General features: G+C 43.6%; 1 protein-coding gene across 1 annotated transcript in view; it reads right to left on the bottom strand.

The window, feature by feature from the left end:
• LOC137452740 (cytosolic phospholipase A2 epsilon-like) overlaps positions 1-15,241 on the bottom strand; it is a 39,822-nt gene extending 24,581 nt beyond the window's left edge. Inside the window, exons 1-5 of the mRNA XM_068161391.1 lie at positions 14,722-15,241; positions 13,497-13,577; positions 3,857-3,929; positions 1,178-1,314; positions 176-307 (exon numbers count right to left, since the gene is read on the bottom strand). Of these exons, the coding sequence (XP_068017492.1) occupies positions 176-307; positions 1,178-1,314; positions 3,857-3,929; positions 13,497-13,577; positions 14,722-15,183 (885 nt within the window). The 5' untranslated portion in view covers positions 15,184-15,241. The remainder of the gene's footprint in view (positions 1-175; positions 308-1,177; positions 1,315-3,856; positions 3,930-13,496; positions 13,578-14,721) is intronic.
• Positions 15,242-23,035: the final 7,794 nt, after the last annotated feature.

The raw sequence follows: 23,035 nt of genomic DNA, 5'->3' as shown, positions 1-23,035 counted from the left end.
TCTCCAATCCAGATTTTTTTTACCACTTTTCTGTGTTTACATTTTGAAGGGCAACTCACATAACCATTACTGGGTTAAGACATCCATGGCAGTTTCAGAAAGCTCACCCCATGATTTCTGAAGTGCTGCATAACTCTCTATTGGTTTCTCAGTTGCTTTATTTTTTTGTTCTCACCTCTGCACTGGGCTTGAAATACAGGATCACTGTTCTGTCAATTGGCAGTTTAGCTGTATCAAAGAGTGCACAGAGGAGGTGGTCATCTGGGGTAGCAAAATCCTCATCATACACTGTCAGCTCCAGCACATTCTGGAAACAGAAGGAGAAGGGAGTTTTAATAGCTTCTATAGACAGAGCATCATTAGTTCTAGGGAAGGAGATTCTGGGATGTGCTTGAGAAAAAAAGTAGGGGAATTAAGTATCACACCCCCCCCCCCCCCCCCCCCCCAAAAAACACACTCTTAATTGAATGTTCATTCTTACTAGTTTAGTTTAATGGCTGTGACATGAGTAATACATTGGCTATACCTACACAACAACTTAGTTAACTCCCACATCCTATATCCATCTTGCATTGAGCCTCTTGTTACCTTAAAACCTCAATATCGAGCTCAGTTTCTAGCCCTCCTAAACAATACCATCAAACCTTATGGTGACCTTATTGCTCTCTACAACTACCTTAAGGGAGGTTGTAGACAGGCAGAGGTTGGTCTCTTCTCCCAGGCAACCAGCACCAGAACAAGAGGACACAGTCTCAGGCTGCACCAGGGGAGGTTTAGGCTGGAGGTTAGGAGGAAGTTCTACACAGAGAGTGATTGCCCATTGGAATGGGCTGCCTGGGGAGGTGGTGGAGTCACCATCACTGGAGGTGTTCAGGAGGAGACTTGATAGGGTGCTTGGTTGCACGGGTTAGTTGATTAGGTTGTGTTGGATGATAGGTTGGACACGATGATCTTGAAGGTCTCTTCCAACCTGGTCTATTCTATTCTATTCTATTCTATTCTATTCTATTCTATTCTATTCTATTCTAAACAGGTAGGGGAACTCAATCATCTCTGCTCTTAAACAAATTGAACATTCCTCATCATGTCACCTGGGCACAGTTCATGAGATAGACAGGACTCATCATCACACATAACATCTTGAGGCTGCTTCAAGCAGACAACTTTGGTTCCTTACCTTGACCTTACTCTGGATCCTGAAGTAGAAAGTTTCGTTCCACACTGGATTGTTGGAGTTTCTCACAGTTTTAGTGCGGGACTTTTCACATGTGGCAGTTGGCAGCCACAATGTCACATAGCAATCAGCCTCGCTTACTGGTAGGGAAAAAGGCAAAACAACTGTTCCTGTGGCAAAGCCAGTCGTACTGCATGACACTAGAAGGGTTATTGCATGGTACCAACAACAAATACGAGTTATTTAAAGGCAGAAATGTCTGATACAATATCACTTTTTTCAAGATATCCTTCTGGCAGAGAAAAAACACAAGACCGTAAGATGACCTAGAACAGGAGGCTGCTGCTCTTCATTGTATGAATTACAGACAACAGTAATGTTGTGTATAAAAGGGTGAGAATTTCCCCTTCTTATCAGCCACTTTCTGCAGTTTCTCAACCAACAAGCTTTCTTGTGCTCACTTGTCCATAAACACAAACATTAACCCTCACCTGCTGTTTGATGAGAGGGACCTGCCTTCATTTTTTGAGAGCTGTCTCCATCTCTGCCTTGCCCTCAATGATTACTTTGGTAAGAGTTTAGGAAAGCAGCTGTGGAACTACTCCTGTTGTAGGAGATGTCAGAGGGTTCCTCCAGAAGTTCATTGAATTAGACACTGGATCTTAGCTAACTGACACCTTCAGGAAGAGAGGGACCATGAATAGAATAGAATAGAATAGAATAGAATAGAATAGAATAGAATAGAATAGAATAGAATAGAATAGACCAGAAGAGACCTTCAAGATCATCGAGTCCAACCCATCACCCAACACCATCTAACCAACTAAACCATGGTAGCAAGCACCACATCCATTCTCTTCCTAGACACTTCCAGTGATGGTGACTCCACCACCTCCCCAGGCAGCCCACTCCAATGGGCAATCACTCTTTCTGGGAAGAACTTCTTCCTAACGTCCAACCTAAACCTCCCCTGGCACAGCTTGAGACTGTGTCCTCTTGTTCTGTTGGTGGTTGCCTGGGAGAAGAGACCAACCCCCACCCAGCTACAACCTCCCTTCAGGTAGTTGTAGACAGCAATAAGGTCTCCCCTGAGTCTCCTCTTCTCCAGGCTAAGCAACCCCAGCTCCCTCAGCCTCTCCTCATAGGGCTTGTGCTCCAAACCCCTCACCAGCCTTGTTGCTCTTTTCTGGACACATTCCAGCAACTCAACATCTTTCCTAAACTAAGGGACTGAGAAGTGGACGCAGGACTCAAGGTGTGGCCTAACCAGTGCAGTGTACAGGGGCAGAAAGACCTCCCTGCTCCTGCTGGCCACACTGTTCCTGATCCAGTCCAGGATGCCATTGGCTTTCTTGGCCACCTAGGCACACTCCTGGCTCATGTTCATCCAGCTATCAATCAGTACCCCCAGGTCCTTTTCTGTTTGGAAGCTCTCCCGCCACTCTGACCCTAGCCTGTAGCACTGCCTGGGGTTGTTGTGGCCAAAGTGTAGCACCCAGCACTTGGACTTGTTTAATGTCATCATTCCTGTGCTTTCTGCTTGGTTTTAAGATCTGAGTGTGGTTTTGGGGACACTTTCTCCAGACAAAGTGGAGTTTCTGACATGGATGAAAAAGGTTGTGCCCTGTGTTTTCAAAAGCAAGTGCTAATTTTGCTGTTGAGTGGTAGAACTTTTGGGAACCACACCTGGGAGGAGCAAATCTCTTCACCACCACCCCCAACTTTGGTTCTGTACAAACAAGAAAAAACTTTGCAAAATCATTACTGCCAGGTTAATATCATTATTAACTGCCCCGAAATTACTCCAAAACCATGATGAATGCCTTGTCCCTTCTAGTGCCCATGAAGCAGTTGTGCAAGGACTTGAGTCACACAGCAGGAAAGTGGTGGGAAGAGAATGAACAGGAAAGGAAAATACCACTGTTTATTTAAAGGACAAGGAATGGAAATGGTGTCACCTTGCCATCTCTCTTGCCTCCTGTTTCACTGTCAGTGCCAACAGTCAGCACTATCATCTCTTGCACAGGAAGAGACAGGGAAGATGCTCAAGGCCTGTATTTACCAGGCAGTAGTATTCCCATCTTAGCCTGTGGCTGTTCACATGTTTTTTTCTGGAAGGTGTATCAGTAGACTTCCCTTTGCCACAGCTCTGAGTGAGGGATATGCTAACCATATCATTGGGCCATATCATTGGGTTATACTCCCTGCACCTCCCTCCTGGTCCATGGCTGTGACACACATGTGATGATGTAATAAACCAGAAAGGTTTCATAAAGGACTCCTCTCAGATCTTCTGTGTGTCAGGCAGCAAGACAAAATCACAAACAAGTAGGCTGTAAAACGAGATTGTGCAAGCAGAACTGAGGCAATATTTTGCATTAAATACACAGCTGACTAGTTTGCCTGCACCTACTTGTATAATTAAGGATAGTTTGATATGCTTGTATCTCAAAGTACAGTTAAGTTATAAGAACGACATCCTCAGGACAGAGTACTTTGCTAGCCAAACAGCCAGCAGTCATGCATCTCTAATAATAAACCTGAAGTCATGCAATACTCACACAGAAATATTTATAAAACAGTCCAAAATCAGTATCATTACTTGTGGGATCTCCAATAAAACTATAAAAAGGAAATTTGTTGCCTGTTCTCTAAGACACCACTGAGAATGGGGCTACTTACAGGCGTCCACTCGCTGGAGGTTTCTCATCCGAATGACCCTTACAGTCAGTAAGTAGCAGGGAGAGGATTCTATCTGGAGAAGAATGGTACCAAAAAAAAAGTGTGAATAAACCTTCACTGGGAAAAAAGTATCAAACGTGCAAACTCATCAGGTTCAGTAATACAGCTGGTAAAAATCGATTCAACCATCTCACCGTTTCACAGCTAAAAATCTGCACCATGAGCTTCTGCCATTAAAATAGTCTTGTTTTAACATCTTATATATTTCAGTGTCTTTTTGCTGTGTTGCTCTGAGTCAGGATTGTTCATCATAGAGGAAAAGAAAGGCATAAAACCCTGGCAGCTAATACCGTCTTCGAGATTCTTGCAGACCCCCTTGCACTGAAGTTGCAGAGGTTTGCTCTGCAATATAGAGACATTAAGTCTCTTGAACAGAGAGAATGCACTGGTGAGCACCATGGTGGAGCTGTCAAAATACCAGTAGTCTTACCCTAATTTACAGTCAATCCCCTCAGCAACCACCCATGAGGTCCCATCATGTTGGAAAGAGTACTATGGGGAATATCTATGGTTGCTGACTTTCAGGAGGTAAACCCAGAATATTACTCTCAGAAGTGTTCTCACGTGTGTTCTGCTGCCAAAACATAGCTCTCTCTTTTTTACCTCTTTTCAATTGTCTGGGAAAACCAGGAGCAATAACCTGAGCATTTGTAAATAACAGCTATGAGATTAATTAAGGGCTTAAAATTGTTCCCAGAGGATTTAGGGAGTAAGGAATTTAAAGAGATCAAATTGTTGGAGCGGGTCCAGCGAAGGGCCACAAAGATGGTCAGAGGGCTGGAGCACCTCCCTTATGGGCACAGGCTGCAAGAGTTGGGGTTGTTCAGCCTGGAGGAGAGAAGGCTCTCGGGAGACCTTGTAGCAGTCTTCCAGTAGCTGAAGTGGTCTACAAGAAAGCCAGGGAGGGTCTTTTTATAAGGGCTTGTTGTGATAGGAAATGTGGAAATAGATTTAGGCTGGAGAAGCAAGAAGTTCTTTACAATAAGGGTGGTGTGGCACTGGAAACAGTTGCTCAGGAAGGTTGTGGATGCCTGCTTCCCTGGAGGTCCTCAAGGACAGGTTGGACAAAGACTTGATCAACCTGGTCTAGTGGAAGCTGTCTCTGCCCATGGTGAGTGGGCTGAAAATAGATGAATTTTTAAGTTCCTTCCAACCCAAACCATTTTATGATTCTGTGAATTAGGTATGGATTGCCTCTGGAGAACAATAAAGAACAATACCCCCCTCCAATTAAACCTTAAAACTGATAGTGCTTGACTTTCTTTGGTCCCTTTGAATGTCTCAGCCATAACCTTCTATAAAACAAATCTCTCCAGATTTTGTGACTGCAGGGTCCTCTTCCTATTTATTATTAGAGGATAATGTGATTTCCTTCTTCTAAGGAAGGTGATTTCCTCCTGGCTGACTCCATAAAGCTGTCTCGGGCTCAGTCCTATCTGCAAAAGTCTGCTCTGACAAAGCCAATAAATAAATCAGCATTTCCTGTGGCTGTGACACACGGTCATTTCCTCACACTCCTAGAAACATTTCCACCTACCTAAGTGGTTAGGAGCAGAGCCCTCCAAATCATTCTTTTGGACAACTGCTAATTTTATCAACTGATTTCCTCTCATTTAGGAGCAACCTTCTATTTTTTTATAGCACTTCAGAGACTTCCTAGAATGACTATAAACAGATGAAATAGATGTCAAGGCAGATAAGGAGAAGCTGGAAGAACCTTAGTTAAAACAATACATGCAATGCTGCCAATTTCTAATTTTTCTATTCTTTTTTTCAAGAGAACATGGCAAAGAGGAGCTTATTTTCAGATGGGAAGATAATTAGGCCTCCTTTGTCACAACAAATTACTTTTTCAACATGCATTTTAAATCCTCCCTTCTCTCTCCTTACACGCCATGTAATGTGAAAAGATTTTTGTTGAGACCTTAAAAAAAAAAAAGGGTTCCTGCTTTCACCCTTCCTGTAAGTGCCTCAGGAATCATGTTCTTCCTTTTCTTAACTCTGTCATTAAATTCACCCTCAACAATCCATCCACCTTCTATTTCAAATGTTCTCAAAGGAGAAAAAGCCTAAAAGAAGCAGCAAAGCTTGCAAACAACAGCTGATGGAAGGGTATGTCCTCTGAGCTACCCCATGTAAGGACACTGGTTCCCATCTCAGAAACAATACAGATATATTCATACAGTTCTCCACCCAGTTAATTAACCCTTCTTCTCATATGGGTAATTGGCAAAGGCGGATCACCACACTCACATGTTAGGAATGAGCTTAGGCACCTCTGCAGATGCCCTAGAAGGTAGAAACTCATTGCTCAGTAGAATTCACATAAGCACGGGGCAATTCTTGCAACCATTTATCTCTGGAGATTGCACAAGGTGCTGCCAGCTCCTGGATCAGCTCCAGCTGCACTTCCTCAGGCAAATGGCATCGCTTGAGTGAGAAACCGTGGATTCAATACTCGCAAAGCAGTTTGAGATTCTTAGATAGGAGATATTAAGGAACTACAGTGGACTGGGAGTTTTAAATTATTACTATGTGGTTTCTGCCATCTGATCACCCATCTCCTGTTTCCCATGCAATGACTTTATCAGGTGCTAATCATTTCCACATCTGGCACAAGGAAATCAGTGCTCAGAGACGTGGCTTACTCAAGTTTCACCAAGAGCATCAGTGGCTTCACAAAAGCTACAGAAATCAGAGGCTGTGCTTGCGCTTGGGGAGAAGCACATGCCACCAGCTAGTTAGCAGAGCAAGAGGTAGCAGCCAGGCATTGGCCATGCTGGCAGATCTGGCGTCTGCCAGTGGGGATAGCAAAGGCAACAGGGAGAGCAAAAACCACCTGAAGATCAGGCCTCGCTAGTTCTACTGCTCCCAGGAGGATCTGCTATTTTAACTAATTCCAGTAACATATTAAACAAAAGAAATCTATTGAAATGGCAACTGTGACAATTGTAACATGATGCACTAGGGTCTAGTTACACAAAGAAAACAGCAGCTCAGCGTGCATAAGGCAAAGAGTAGAAGTTCTGTTATTCTGTTTACTTAAAGCTTATTATGATCTCTTGAACATAGGGATGGCTGCTACTGTACCATGATATGCTGCATATGGGGAGGCTTCCACCAGGGGTGCCCTGTTCAGTCTGGAGAAGGCTCCAGAAAGACTTTATTGCAGCCTTTAAGTGCTTAAAGGGGTCTATAAAAAAGATGGAGACAGTCTTTTCAGAAGGGCCTGTCGACAGGACAGGGGGTGACTTTTTTAAACTAAAAGAGGGGAGATTTAGACTAGATATAAGGAAGACATTTTTACAATGTGGGTGGTGAAACACTGGAACAGGTTGCCCAAAGGGGTGTCAGATGCCCTTTCCCTGGAAGCATTCAAGGCCAGGTTGGATGGGGTTCAGAGCAATCTGATCTAGCTGAAGATTTCCCTCCTCACTGCAGAGAGGTGGGACTAGAAGGTCTTTAAAGATCCCTTCCAACCCAAACCATCCTTTGATTCTATGATAAGCAGTGTCCCACCCCCTGGCTAACAAAGGCACACTACAACCACCATTTAGTCACATTGTAGCTTTGGTTTTGCTGAAACCAAGACTGCAACTGTTTCACTGATAGTCAATCTGTCAGTTTGTCCTCAGTGCTTCCCAGATTGTGTTTATATGTGCTTCATGCACACACGCAGGGCACAGCTGCATGCAATACAGCATGTTGTAATACACGAGCAGGGTGTACAACGCTGGTTCCTCTGCACTCCCAGGGAAATGAAGCTTTACTGTGATTTTCCAAACAGCTCCATCAATGTAGAGTGGACTTCATGGCCTCTTCTTCCAGTTTTGCACCACTTCCCATAAAAAAAGAATAACATGATACGATACTTGGCACTGTGTTACTGTGTAGGTGGAAGTAAAGGATTCCTCTATCACATGAATGATTCCCGGTGAGTAAGAATTTGTAAGCAGAGATTTCTCAGGGCAGAGCATTCTGGTCATGCAGGCTGGCAGCATTTCTGGCAGATTTGTGCCTCTGTAGGTCTATTCCAGCCCTCTTTAAAGTCATGCTTATTCAGATGTAGGTATGCATGGCATGCACCATCTGGGAAGCACTGTTGTAAACTACTCCTCTAGTTTAGCTCTGTAATAAGTCCTGTCACATCATGAGAGGCTGTGGAGCTACAAAACAATGGTAGTCCTTAATGAGAAAGGGTCCAGGAGATCAGAGGATGGATATTCTTCTTTACCTTTTTTTACTTGCTTTTCTCAGTATCTTTCTTCAGCCTTTAGGCTTCTACAACAGACAAACTCCTCCAGCATGGACTAGCTAGCATCACCTAGCAGGCAGCATCTTCCCAGCTTGCCATATCAATGATGCAGACCTACACCACTCTGTCATGCCTACTGTAGACTACCTCAGTCTTGCAATTCCACAAAAGCACTGTCATATGTATACTGGGTCAAGGCATACTTTAGCATTCAGTGTTAGCTCCTTGTTTCATCCTAGATATTTGATCAGGTAGCAGAATAATGTAGCTGCATTCCCAAAACTGAGAGTGTTCAACCAAAAACACAAATCCAGAGAGGAGAATTTACTCTTGAATCTCCAGGGGCAGTCAACATATTCTCAGTCTTGATTGTTGCCCTTTATAGATTGGTATTTATTCTGAAGCAATCATAAACTAAAGGACAAATAATGCAGAGATCCTGAAATTCATCTTCAGTGTGTGTGATGAAACCTGTATCGGGGGATAGAATGCCTCTGCTATGAGGACAGGCTGAGGGAGCTGGGGTTGTTCAGCCTGGAAAAGAGGAGGCTCCAGGGAGACCTGATGGCAGCCTTCCAGTACCTGGGTCTACAGGAAGAATGGGGAGAAACTGTTCACAAGGGCCTGTGGTGACAGGACAAGGGGCAATAGCTTCAAACTAGAGAAGGGCAGATTTAGATTGAATATCAGGAAGAAGTTCTTCACTAAGAGGGTGGTGGAACACTGGAACATGTTGCCCAGGGAGGTGGCTGAGGCCTCTTCCCTGGAGACATTCAAGGTAAGACTCAGTGAGGCCCTGGGCAACCTGATCTAGTTGGGGATGTCCCTGCTGACTGCAGGGAGGTCACACTACATGGCTTTGGATGACCCTTCCAGTCTGGACCATTCTATTATTCTATAGCACTACTGAAAAGCAGCTGTCCTCCAAGCAGGTGCTCTGCTGTTGCTTTTCTACATTAAATGGGGAGTACCTTCCATCTGATCTTGGAAGCAGGTGGCCTTTGTCATGCTGAATGAAAAATTGTAATGAGGAAGCAGAGAAAATTGTGTTCCACAGCATGCCAGTACCACTACCTACTTCAGAACAACTGCACTATGTGATGCTCCACAAACTGTCTTGCAAAGCTCAGACAAGATAGAAATGTACTATCTTTTCAAAAATTATTGTTGAAAAAGGCTATTTCTACAGACCAGCCTGGGAAAAAATGTGTTATCTATGAAACCCCTGAAAAGAGCTTCCTCTCCACCCACATATTTTTCCTGCAGTCACCCAATAATAATGCCTCTATCCATTTCTATGTCATCTACTGGCAGAGAAGCCTTTCCTGGCAAGGATAGCTTCCCTACATTGACTAAGGTTCCTCTGCATTCTTGGCCTGGAGAAGCATTCTGCTGAGATGAAATCACTCACAGGATGTCACCAGGGCACTCCATCTCCAGGTGTTAATTTAACTGGATGGAAGCCAGGGACCAAATCAAAAGAACTGAAATATTTTGCTGCTGACATGGATCTAGAGCTGGTGGTTGTGTGCAGAAGTGCCCATCCTGAGATGGGAATACTCTTCGTGCATATGGCCACAGTAACTCTGGTTTCAAAGAGAACTTGTCTTTGCCCACAGCAGCATGAGAAGTATATGCAAGGCCACAAGAATTGTGTGTAGATCATTGCTTTCTACCACATCATGAGACTGAACTCTTTTGAGGAATTAGATTGTGCAGATGATACTATGCTTGAAACATATTTCCAAAAAGTAGAACTTCAAGAAGTTGGTCAACACATTATGGATAATCTCAGTGTACAGTGATCCAAATTGATGTAGAGAGTTGCTATTTTGCTGATAACTCAGGCTAGTTGCCCAACCCTTGCAGTACTTCTAATATTGTTCTCCAGCTTTTAGTGTCTTCTGATGTTTACCAGTTGGACTGGTTTTGAAAAATAAGTCCATCTGAAAACACAAAGTATTCAACTGCACACTCAATAGTTCTTTGTGAAAAATACAGCGAGAAGAGAAGAGAAGAGAAGAGAAGAGAAGAGAAGAGAAGAGAAGAGAAGAGAAGAGAAGAGAAGAGAAGAGAAGAGAAGAGAAGAGAAGAGAAGAGAAGAGAAGAGAAGAGAAGAGAAGAGAAGAGAAGAGAAGAGAAGAGAAGAGAAGAGAAGAGAAGAGAAGAGAAGAGAAGAGAAGAGAAGAGAAGAGAAGAGAAGAGAAGAGAAGAGAAGAGAAGAGAAGAGAAGAGAAGAGAAGAGAAGAGAAGAGAAGAGAAAACAACACCAGGTTGGAAAAGACCTTTGAGATCGAGTCCAACCTATCATCCAACACTATCTAATCAACTATCTAATCACTATCTAATCAGCTAAACCATGGCACCAAGCACCCCACGGTTTAGTCCATATGTGACTGAGGCCTCTTTTAATGCTATGCCCATCTAAAGCAGAACAAATTTGGGAGAAATAAACGAGACTGAACATTAACCATCTGGGGACTGAGACTCATCATACCTAATTCCAGATAGCTGTAAAATGGGTATTTACATCTGACAGCTGTTAGGCATTTCTGGAGACTCATCCTAGGGTAGACATTACAACAGGCATCAAACTGATTCTCAAGGGAACCTAGAGGTCTACCACAGACACAGACGTTTAACATTTTTTATGTCAAATGCAGATAATGCAAACCATGCTAAAGTGTGTCACTTCAACCATCTGTGTTTCAGGCATCCCCATACCACCTCTCAGGGTGGCAGAGGAGGAACCTGAGCTAAGAACAGCTTCTGCAGCTGAGCAGAGCCACTGCTGGTGTCATGCTCCTACACGCATCACAGGACTGTCTCAGGAGTTATTGCCTCCTGCTTTCGTAGTTGCTGCAGAGCCTGGGGCTGGAGATGCTCCTGACAGCAGGTTCTTGCCTTTGCAGGAGACAGAGACCCCATGTCTGGCACCAGTGGGGACCTAGCCCTCCTGTCTGCATCAGCTCCTGGTTCATGTCATCAAGACCGACCTGTAACAGAGGCAACAGCTGCAACCTACTCATAACCTCGCCATGCAGTGTTGCAGCTCACCACTGCTCCCATGATCTCAGGAACTGCTTCTAACTTCCCAAAGCCAGTGGAAGCCAGAACTCCTGCTTTGCACAAGGGCAAGAGTTCAATCTGTCTCTCTTCTGTTAAAGGGCTGCTATTCTCCCAGCTCAGCAAACCCTGAAAGAGCGAGCCCTTTCCTGGGAAGGAAATGAGGTACCACTTGACCTGAAGTATGAGGCATCCTACCCATGTTAAAGACATGGGTCATGCTGAATTCAGAACTATGCATCCAATTTCCCCTCCCTTCACTTTAATTACTGGATGAGACCTACTGCAATCCTTAAATATTTTAGCATAAGCACTGATGTCTGAAATACCAGAGCTGACTCCTGTTGCCTTAGCACGAGGCAAAGTACCAGTCAAGGCCTGCATAATATAGATTTCTTAATGCAGATAAACAGCATCTTGGCATACAAGCACATACAGGTGGTGCGATATGCTGTGGTATGGTTCTAACAGATGATCTCTCTTAGCAGGCAGAGACCCTTGTATTTAAGTCTTCTGGTAGTTTCAGTGCTGAAAATTTTCCATTTGAGAAAAACTGAGCAGAAGATTAGAGCATGTTTGTATCTTTCACACAAACACATGATACACTGCAGTAGCCAAGCTGTGATCATGCAAGTGCATAGAACGGAGTGCTACGTTCACATCACAGAAGAAGAAACACTGACAACATAACCAGGTGCAAAACCAAAAGTCAGTCCATCATCAATGGGTTGTCATGAATTTTTTGAATTTGGAAATATGAAAAATAATCCCTCAGTGAGACAGAGGCAATACAGTAGCCTGGAGGAGGGTTATGGTCCCATGCACCTAAGGTGATTCTTTCGGTTCACTACTGTCACACCTGCCCGTTCAAAATTTCATGACCCTTAAGTGGTTTTGATCTAAGCTTATATTCTGAGCAGATAATGCAAAAACAAACACATCACTGTGTGGGATTAAGAAATGGAGACAAGAAGTTACCTGTCATATGTGTAATTATCGTAGGTAATTATAACACAAGAGTTTAAATATCTTGCTTTCTCTCACCGTGATCCGAGGTTCCTTACCCCTTTTAAGGAGCAGAAGTAATACCAAAGACTGATCAGTTTGTTGTTTTTCAGCCTGTTTTTTACTATCTACAAAATTCTTCATCCTATTCATGGTCCAGAATTTCAACATCTCCACATTTCAACATGCTTTTGGAGATACCAAACATCGCAAGCTCAATACCTGCGAGGTGCAATGAGACAAACGCCCAACACTGCTGGAATACACTCTGAGAAACTACACTATAATATTTTAATGCCACTGATTTATTTACTTTTTAAACAAATTCTTAATAGGGGGCAAGCACAAAAGCTGAAGTCTGAAAAGTGTATGTGGGAAAGTAAAAATACTGCAAGTGGTTTAGTTTCTCAGTGTGTAAATTGTACCAGGACTAAATTACCTTACCACGAAACAAACCCCTCTGTCTATTTAGAGTCCCACTTCAATTCCCACATAAAGCTCTTTTTTTGTCTTCATTTTGCATCAGTATAACTTGTCTGCATGGTTTATAACACAAATTTCCATAGAATTATCTGTCTTGGCAGCAGACAATTCTTGAGACAATATTGGTATGTGAGTCACATTGAAACTTCTCTAATCCTGACAGAGAGGAAACAATGCCTGTAATTAGTGCACAGATAACATAGTAGTTCATCAAAATCAGTCATAGCTAACAAAAATAAACCTATGGCTGATCTTCAAACACAAGCAATAGCTCTAGCACATTCAGTCATCACTTCTTCCACAGAATGCCACTGAAGGGTTTTTGTTTGGTTTGTTTTTTCTGATGCAGTACAGAACTGGTGAAGAATTAGGGCTTAATAGTCCAGGAGTCCCCCAGAAATTGCTATGATATAGGTTGCACTGTTGAGGATGTTGCAGTGGAACATCCATCACTGTTATTTTTGTCTCTTTTAGTTATGAAAAACATTATGGAACAGAAAGATCACCAATGGGATGCTTTTACAGTTAAGCAAGGGATTAAAACAGTAAATACTCAGCATGCACCAAATAAAACATAATGGTGAAATGCAACAAGCAATTCCAAAAATCATCAACATAAGTGGAATAAAATGATCCAAACAATAAGCCCAAGGGAGTTTTCTTTGGAATATTCAAACTGCTGCCATCACTATTTATCTACCTGAGTTTTCTCCCCTTTAGAGCAAAGCAAAACCCTCAGAACTCTCGGGTTCAAAAATGTTTTCATTATACCTTAAAATCGCCACTGCCTGGAGCATTTCTTCCTTCACCATCTTCACCATCTCCTAAAGAACCAATGTTTGAGTCTCCATCCTGAAGAAATGTTAAATGATAGCATTAAAACAAGAACAGCAGCATTATCAGCATAGATAATTAATCCCTACTTGCAATAACCTACGCTGAAACCCCAGTTAGCTGCTGGTTACACCCAGCTGTGTTACAGTGCTCAGCAGAATGAACACACTGCCATGTGGTTCAGCACACCGTGGTACAAAATCCATGGCAAGGGTATCCTTCCAACAAGTCAAAGAGCCATTTCAGCTGTCAGGTACATAAAAGGGGCTTCTGTGAAGAAAGGATTGCTTTTTTTGTTTCAGGTATGATCTTTTGGCAAGCTGCTCCTGCTTTCAGGGATATTAAATCACAATTTAGAATATCCCAGAATCTCTTCTCTTGGCCTGAACCCAGGGAATGAAACACACTGCAACTGCAAAATTTTGATGTCTAACATTTTGTTGTCTTTCAAACAAAAGCTCCAAAATACTTTTACAGTGCAAGGTTGCTTTCTGAAATGCTTTGTAGGAAAACACTATTAAAGGACAGCTCCTATTGAAAAAAAAATAAAATTACAAATGCTCTGTTTCCAGAGAAATTCCTGAAGTGATTTATGTGCCTTCTTCCAGGCAAAGACCACACAGAACCATGTGTTATACCTCAGTTATGATGAAATTAAAATCTTGAAACTACCTAGAGAATGCAAAGCAAACCAGAAAATTCAAAACAAAAATGAGAATAAAATTCAATTCCTTCTCCCTGTCCTCTATCCTGTCCTTATGCCTTTCCAATAGCAAAAAGGAAGGCTGTCCTTTTAATACTCTATTGATACAGAAATGTTTTTTAGGTCTGGGTTCAGTCTGATAGTTCAGTCCTCCAAAAACTCTTTCCTTCCCTGCTAATTTTTTCCACATTCTCTTCTTTTTCTGTCCCCTGGCCATGCTGACTTCTCTCATTTTGTCTATGAAGCTGAGGTCTTTGGCTGCAGTGGAACCAGTAGGACTTTTGCCACTGATAACCATGAAGAGAACCTTAAACTCCTTCAGACAGAGACAATGCCACCTAAGTCTCATCAGACAGATAGTTGTACAGTAGTTTGTTTATAAACACACTCACAAAGCAAGATTTTGCTTTCTGCCAAATGCTGTTGACCTTAAGCAACATTTTAAAGCCTTTTTCTTACCTGTAGTCTTCCTGCACCTGATGGGATCGTGCCCTTCCCTGATTTCAAGTAATAGAGTATATCTGGGACCTCCAGAGGCAGCGCTTCCTGAGACATATCTGCAGGATTTACTCCTGTAGGAGTCAGTGACACCTCCACGGGCAGCAGTTCCTCATAGACATCTGCAGGATTTACTCCTGTAGGAGTCAGTGACACCTCTGCGGGCAGCAGTTCCTCAGAGAGGTTTTCAGGAGTCAGTGACACCACCACAGGCAGCAGTTCCTCAGATGTGTTTTCAGGAGTCAGTGACACCACCACGGGCAGCAGTTCCTCAGACATGTTTTCAGGAGTCAATGGCACCACCACAGGCAGCAGTTCCTCAGATGTGTTTTCAGGAGTCAATGGCACCATCACAGGCAGCAGTTCCTCAGACACATTTTCAGGAGTCAATGGCACCATCACAGGCAGCAGTTCCTCAGACATGTTTGCAGGATTTACTTCTGTAGGAGTCAGTGATACCTTCACAGGCAGCAGCTCCTCAGACATGTTTGCAGGACTTACTCCTGTAGGAGTCAATGACAAGTTATTTTATAAAATGACCTAAGGCTCCACCCATCTCATCTCTATAAGTAAAGGACTCCCCTCCCATTGCTGAAGACAGTGGAGCGCCATGGATGACTGCTCCAGGGAAGGATCTTACAGGCCAGCTACAACAGCCAAAAGGGATGTAGAACCTCTCCCAGACTGCCCTTGCTGCTTGGGACCTGTGCTGCTATCACTCCTTTTCTGCAGTGAGCAGGATCCTGGGCCATCCTTTCAAGGCACAGAGCATACGTCACTGAAGCCTGCTCCTTCAAACCCAGCTCTTCCCCACCTGCAGCACCAGGACTAGCAGAGAACCAGGACTGAGCAGAGAATGATGGCAGTTCCAGGGAGGTGGGAGAGGCACAGAAATTAAGCCCTGTAAAAAGTCTCTGCATGTAAATAACTACAACTGAACTACCCACACAGTAACTCCCCTGGAAACGACTACCCCAACCACCTGACAGGTTACAGCATAGACCAGCAGCTCCAAGCTCCTCCTGGGCTTCTCCCATTTCTTCTTCCAAAGGGAGCATGGCCAAGGTATGGGGCTGGGTCTTTGGTTTGCAGTGACAAGCTGTAGGCAGGGAAGGTGAATAAAGGACAGGGAGCAGCAGTACTCCATTGTGTGCTTTAGGACATCAGAGTGGGGGAAGTGAATATTTGCAGGGATTAGCAGAGATCTTGTAGTCTATGGATTAGCAGAGTTCTTGTAGCCTCTGGTTAGCTTGTAGTCTACGGCTACAAGCACTACCTAGGACTACTACTGCACGTAGCAGTACCTTAAAATCAACAGAATATATCAAGGGAAAATATAGTAGCTGTGCAAACAGATAGCAGCTATGCTTTCACACATATATTCATTAACTTTACATGGCACCTGTAGGAAACTCCTGTTGAGATGAATGGAGTTTGGCATCTGGTGGTTTAGGTTTACTCTTTTTATTTTACAGAGATTGTGTTCAACCGAAGAGCATGAACAAAAGAACACACGAACATCTCCAGGCATGCTCAGTGGAAATTACCATCTTCAAACATGGAAAAACAAATGAATAACAAACAAGCAGCTCCAATAACAGTAGGCTGTGTCATAGCATCCGCATTTCCAGCATGAAAAGTAGCTCTGACCGCACTTGAAGTACAAGAGCATCTTTTGTCTTTAGGTCCCTTAGGTCCCTTTAGGTCACGGACACTCTGAGCTGCATCCTGGAGAACTCCTCTTGCAGCTTAATTTAGAGAACAATCATTTTCAGCCTCATCAGAAAAGAAGACCTACCTGACCTTAGAAGACCTGCTAGTAATATACCAATATATTCATTAACAGACAGACCAGCTCACCCAGGCTGATTAGTTCTGAGAACCATTAGCATATTCACCTGGAAATCCCTCTAAAAGTGATGAATCCTAAGCAAATTGAGATTCCCTGTCTTCAAGGAAACTCATGGAGAAGAACAAGTGGATTATGTGTACGGACCTCCACATCTGCAGATTTAATCCCCCATCTGGAATGATCTGTACGGCCTTCAGCTAAATCAAAGCATTCTGCTTCCATCTGAATGCCATTAAGAAAATTCCAGGGCTCTCATTAAACAACTGAACTAGGGTTATCTAATTTAATATCAAACATACAAAGCTGGAGGGTCTCAATTTCCACAACATAAATCAGAGCCTCCAAAAGAAATGGTTTTATTTATTTACATTTCATATTTAGGTAATTTAAGGACAGATGAAGCAAAGTAGCCTATCTGCTTCAAAGATCTAACTGCAGTTGCCTTAATAGCAAATAGTACAGTATTCTAATCCTTTAGTACTTGCTATACCTCATACTACCTCTGATACCTAGGTTTCTTATTCACACTACAGCCAGTTTGAAGAAGCACAATCACTTGGCAAAGCTACCTGCACTACATCTGATGGCAGAGATGTGGAGAAATGGAGTTCTATGAAAAACCTAACTCTTTCTTTCTTTCTTCCTTTCTTCCCTTCTTCCAAATAGAGCCTTTTGGGGTTATTTTTATGTTGTCATTTGTTTCACAGTCTTGGACAGGATCAAAACTGCTGATAGCCAGTGTCCCCCTATAATGCCTTGCAATAGTATATGTTTGTGTAGCCTTCAAATGGGCCAGGCAAATTCAACCTGAGCTTATTGTGGCAAGCTGGAAACACAACTAGGACTCACTATGGCTGCCTCACTGCTTTCTGATGTACAGATACTTCTATACAAAAACCAGCATTGGAGAACAGAGTCAAATAGGAATTCTGGCTCAGTTACATCCTCAGATGAGCATTCTGGTTTGGTTATGTCCTCTTCCCACAGGAGGAGCAATGTCCTTAGACCATCATTTGTGCAGTAAGTGAAGGAAGGAGATGTGGAGCAGGAGAAGAAAGCCACAGAATAGTTGGAAGGGACCTCCAGAGATCATTTAGTCCATATCAGTCACAGAGCAGCTCAACTGAAGATTTATATCCCAATGTAGGGTCCTGAATGGTTACCTGCACACTGAGAAAGTCCTCTGTGCCTGGAGCTGTCTCATTGTGGGGCATTTTCTGTACCTGGGAAAGGTTTCCCCAAAGTACAGTAAACTAGAAGAGTGGTTTCCAAAGGTTTCTGAATCACTGTTCAGTTTCCACATATCTGCAGACTGCATGCAAGTTAAACATCTTCTCATGAGGTGGAAACCAGCACAAGGGCAGTAGGACCACTATGGTGCTTCCTCCCATGCCCCAAACCAGCTGTGAATTACAGACCATCAACTCCTGCACCAGCAGCAGTCATGGATCAGATCTTAAGAGTGACCAGAGAAGGCATTTGTTAAAGATTTACAAAGGACTTTCTGAATACACTTCTGCACGTGGGACCAAAGAATGTAGTCTGAAACAAATTCAAGGATATCATAGCATCTGTTAAATCTTAAAAATAAGCTCTATAGCATATTTATGGAGTAGATACCAAAGCAAAACGACTGCAGTTCAAGGAGAAATGTGGATCACATCTTGCTTACAAAACTGGTTGGAACAATTTGGGATGTCAGCCAACAGAGAAACAGAAATTGCAAAATTAAAGAAACAACTATCAATTGCTCAAGACTTAAAAGTGCATTATTAATATATGTAGAAACTTGCAGCTCCTTACTTGATAATTATCAGCCTCTAAGGATGCTCCATTACCTCAGAAGAAGAAAGGAAAGAGAAGGGAAGCAAACACTTGATATATTTACAACTAGTTTGTAGATTATTAGCTGAGATAGAGAAAGAGTGCAATAAGCAGAAGCTGGCAGAAGTTCTACTGCTATGAGTGGTGGGGCTATCTTTCCTCAGTGTTTAAGGGCAGAGAAAGGAAGAGTGAGCTGGGAGCTACTAAGCTACATTGTGTGTATCGGGTGTGTATAAACCCAGGGCAGTCAAAATCTCCTCAGTAGGATTTAAGGCCACCAGGTTTTCCAGATTAGGGTTTTATAGGTGCTATACTTTTTAATGGAGCAGCCTACCAAGACCACTTTGAAAAAACTTAGGGGATGGATCTACCTTTATCTCCATTTTAAATGTTTATCTCCAACACCCTTTTGTTTCTAATGTCCTCTTCCTTCTCTTCTTTCCTTCCCATGATTCCTTTGCTTTCCAAAACACCCTTTTCCCTCTTTTGTTAGTCTCTGTACAACATGCCTATAATTCCCCTTTTCACTTTTCTTTGAGTACTTTTTTTCCCTTCTCTGCACCCTTCCTCCCTCCCTTATTTCTTATACCATTTGTTTTCTTATTCTTTCTCCTTTGTCTCACACACTTCCTTCATACTGGAAAGGCATCTCCAGGAGCTTCAAGTCTGAGTAATGAAGGTTTTATCATATTTGGAACAAGCATGAATACTATAAGCCACCAGGGCATCTGGAATCAAGCCATGACATCTGGGTGAGATACCCAGCTGTATGGAGAACAGGGGATAAGCAACAGTGAGTTGCAGGGAATGCAAAGAAGAACTCAGGACTCAAAGTGGGGGAGAAACTGGAGATATGACAAGGCATCCCAGAGTTTTGACGTGAAGAGCTGGAGGGGTGGGAGGAGTGCTGGGGAAGTGTTTTGCGAGTGCTGCAGATCTGCTGGTTTCCATTGGAAATCCTGCAAAGCACAGGTTCTCAGAAGGAATTCAAAGGTATGGAAGGTCTGTGGCATGAAAGACATACAGCTCTCACCCATTGCTACCAACATACCATGATTAGGCTGTGTGGAAACCAGCCCTGCTGGAAATGAATTATTGAAGAATAGAGCAGCATAGAGTAGCATGGAATGGAATGGAATGGAATGGACCAGGTTGGAAAAGACCTTTGAGATAATCAAGTCAAACCTACCACCCAACACCATCTAATCAACTAAACCATGGCACCAAGTGCCTCATCCAGTCTCTTTTAAAATACTCCAGTGATGGTGCCTCCACCACCTCCCTAGGCAGCACATTCCAATGGCAAATCTCTCTTTCTGTGAAGAACTTCTTCCTAACATCCAGCCTAAACCTCCCCTGGTACAGCTTGAGACTGTGTCCTCTTGTTCTGTTGGTGGTGGCCTGGTTTGGGTTAAAAAGGATCTAAAGATCATCTGGTTCCAACCTCTTGCATAGTCAGGGACACCTTCCACTAGACCAAGTTACTCAAAGCTCCATCTAAGGTGTCCTTGAACAGTTCTATGGAGGGAGCATGCACTAATTTTCTGAGCACTTCCAATGCCTCAAGATCCTCATAGTGAAGAATTTCTTCCCTACATCTAATCAAAGTCTACCCTCTTCCATTTTAGAGCCATTACTTCTCATCCTGTCACTACACTTCCTGATAAAGAATCACTCTCCAGCTTTCTCACTTTTAGATATTGGAAGGCTGCTATAAGGTGAATAGAATAGAATAGAATAGAATAGAATAGAATAGAATAGAATAGAATAGAATAGAATAGAATAGAATAGATAGACCAGGTTGGAAGAGACCTTTGAGATCGTTGAGAGCAATCTATCACTGACCACTATCTAATCAACTAAACCCTGGCAACAAGAGCCCTATCCAATCTCTTCCTAAACATCTCCAGTGATGGTGACTCCACCATCTCCCTGGGCAGCACATTCCAATGGGCAATCACCCTTTCTGTGAAGAACTTCATCCTAACAACCAGCCTAAACCTCCCCTGGCACAGCTTGAGACTGTGTCCTCTTGTTCTGATGCTGGTTGCCTGGGAGAAGAGACCAACCTCCACCTGGCTACAACCTCCCTTCAGGTAGCTGTAGACAGCAATAAGGTCACCCCTGAGCCTCCTCTTTTCCAGGCTAAGCAACCCCAGCTACCTCAGCCTCTCCTCCTAGGGCTTGTGCTCTAAAACCCTCACCAGATTTGTTCCCCTTCTCTGGAATGAGGCCCTAAGGGCATCCTCTGCAGCATTATCCCCCTGGTAAGAGAAGAAGGTGGGATGCTGCACATGCATATCAGAGCTTTACATGTGAGGAGATTCTGAAACAATTTCTCAGAAAGAAGTCCTGCTCTACCACCCCTGCTCTCCTCTATCTGCAGTGGCAGACATCTTTCCTGTCATTCACATGGTGCAGCCTGTAGTCTCACAAACTAATCACTCACTTCAGACTGTTTGCAATAATCTTTTGCCTGTTCACTCTTTAGGCAACAGAACAGCTTAAAATGGTGCTGCCAACTATTTCATCAGCTTCTGCTTCCTCAGCTGCAGCTTCCTCAGCTGCACTCACTGGCCAGGACTGTCTGAGTATTCACATGTCTCGCGATGGATTAAAACCACCCCACTGCTGCTTTCCTTAGGTTCCTGTGGGCTGACTCACCTCACTGAGCCGTTCTGGGATGCACCTTTGTGATAATCAGAAGGGCTGGGGCAAAGGCGCAATTGCATGCTAATCCCTTCACATACCTATGGATAATGAATAGGTAAGAAAGAGAAGGCAGACACAGAAAAGGTGCAGAACGTATCAATTACAGTTAAGGAGGTCACCGTGGTAGTGTTTGTAGTTCCTATTAGCAGATCTGCCAAGAGTTCTGCCTTTTAAAACACTTCAGAATAAAGCCATGCCAACTCCTCTTGGTGCTAGCACCATGATACAATGGAGGCTTGGATTTCCATCGAGTTTACCTTCTCCCCACCGCTGGGTTTGTTCCCTCCCTTGAAGGGATAATTCCATGAAATTACTCCTGTTTCCTGTGAAAAGGGACACTCCCAACCTGTGAAATCAAAAGAGGTTTTAAATGCCCACATATGCAGCTGTTACCTGCATTCTTCCAATGCCTCAGTAGAGCCCAGAGGCTGAGCACAGGGAACAAATCCCATTAGCAGCAGAAGCAGGGAAAAAAATATGCCGGGAGACAAGACCACATGGAGCCTCTGCACCAGCCTGCAAGAACCAATGACCTCCTGCAACATGGTCTGCACAGTTAATTAATAAAGGCAGTGATAAAAAGTAAGCTGAGCCCAACAAATTTACCAAGCCCCTAAGTCACAAACTAAGCAACTCTATTAAGCGTGGACCAGGAGTGCTGAGGATTCAAGAGAACAGGCTGAGGTGCCGTCACCTGGAGACACCTCAATAATAGCTCAGAGAGGAAGAAAACAACTGCAGATGGCATGGGCCTGTGGTCCTTCCCCTCAACACAAGAACATTAATTATTACCTATGGAGCTGCTACATATATCTAGGTGAAGACCCCTGGTGCCCCAGGAAAAGGATGGCTGTATGCAGGCTTACGCCAGGCCTTTTTCAGCATCTATAGCAGTACAGAACACTTACACCTAGGTATTGTCAGTGTCACAACAAAAACCTTGCTGAGGGACTCAGGTGCCTGTGGGTGTGCCTGAGAAAATGAAGTCATGGATGTTTGAGGATTGCAAGGGGAGAATTGACAAGAAGATCCAGTTTCTGTCCAAGAGCTTTACCCATACTGAAAAGACCACTAGAAGCTGTCATGTGGGCCTGACCCAACTGCTGGGAAATGGGATGGGTTCAGCCCCAGTAGGTGGAGGAGAGCGTGACTTAGTAACACGCTGGGAATAAATGGGTCTTCCTTCTGGTAAGGCAACAACCCAAAAGGCAGCAAGAGAAGCAAAGATGCATAGTTAAAAGCAGGGATGGCAAGAAAAAGGCAGAATTCTTGACATTTGATTCATCAAAGGACTTGGGTGGCAGGGGTGGGAACTCCATTTACAACTCCCGAAGGTGCCCAAAACCCCAGCTGGAAGATGGGTGGGAGAAGTACCAAATGTGTGTGTCACCTCAAATGGGTTTGCTATAATGATAAACAGAGAAGCCCAAGAGGGATCTAGAGATGGGGGAGAAGAGAGGCGATGCCAAAGGGGACTGCATGACTCAGTAGCAGAGATCACAAAGAGAGGAGCCCTTGATGAGCACCAGTAAGTAAACAGCCATTTCAGCACACTGGAAGTTTGAATCAGGACTGCAAATTGGATGGAGGTGCAAGGGCCTGGAAAAGCAGCTGGGTAAGGACGCACCATCCCTAAGGGGGCTGAGGTCATAGGAGGTGAGTGTGGGAGACTCAAGCTGACAAAGCCTAGACGAAGACGAGGCATAAAAAGAAAGCTTGAAGGAAGGGAGAGAGACAAATGATAGCAAGAGAGAAGTTTTCAGCCCTTTAGAGGTTCACATTTCATTTTGAACTAGGGCTTTAGTTCCCTTTTGGTTATGATTCATTTTCATAGCTGTGTGTTTGCCAATACATGTTTCTCCATAGCAGACAAGTTACTGCATTTCA

This window comes from Melanerpes formicivorus, unplaced genomic scaffold, assembly GCF_026170545.1.
Source record: "Melanerpes formicivorus ecotype bairdi unplaced genomic scaffold, bMelFor1.0.p_v2 SCAF_58, whole genome shotgun sequence".
In the NCBI taxonomy this organism is placed as follows: Eukaryota; Metazoa; Chordata; class Aves; order Piciformes; family Picidae; genus Melanerpes; species Melanerpes formicivorus.
This window is presented reverse-complemented; position numbering and strand designations above follow the sequence as displayed.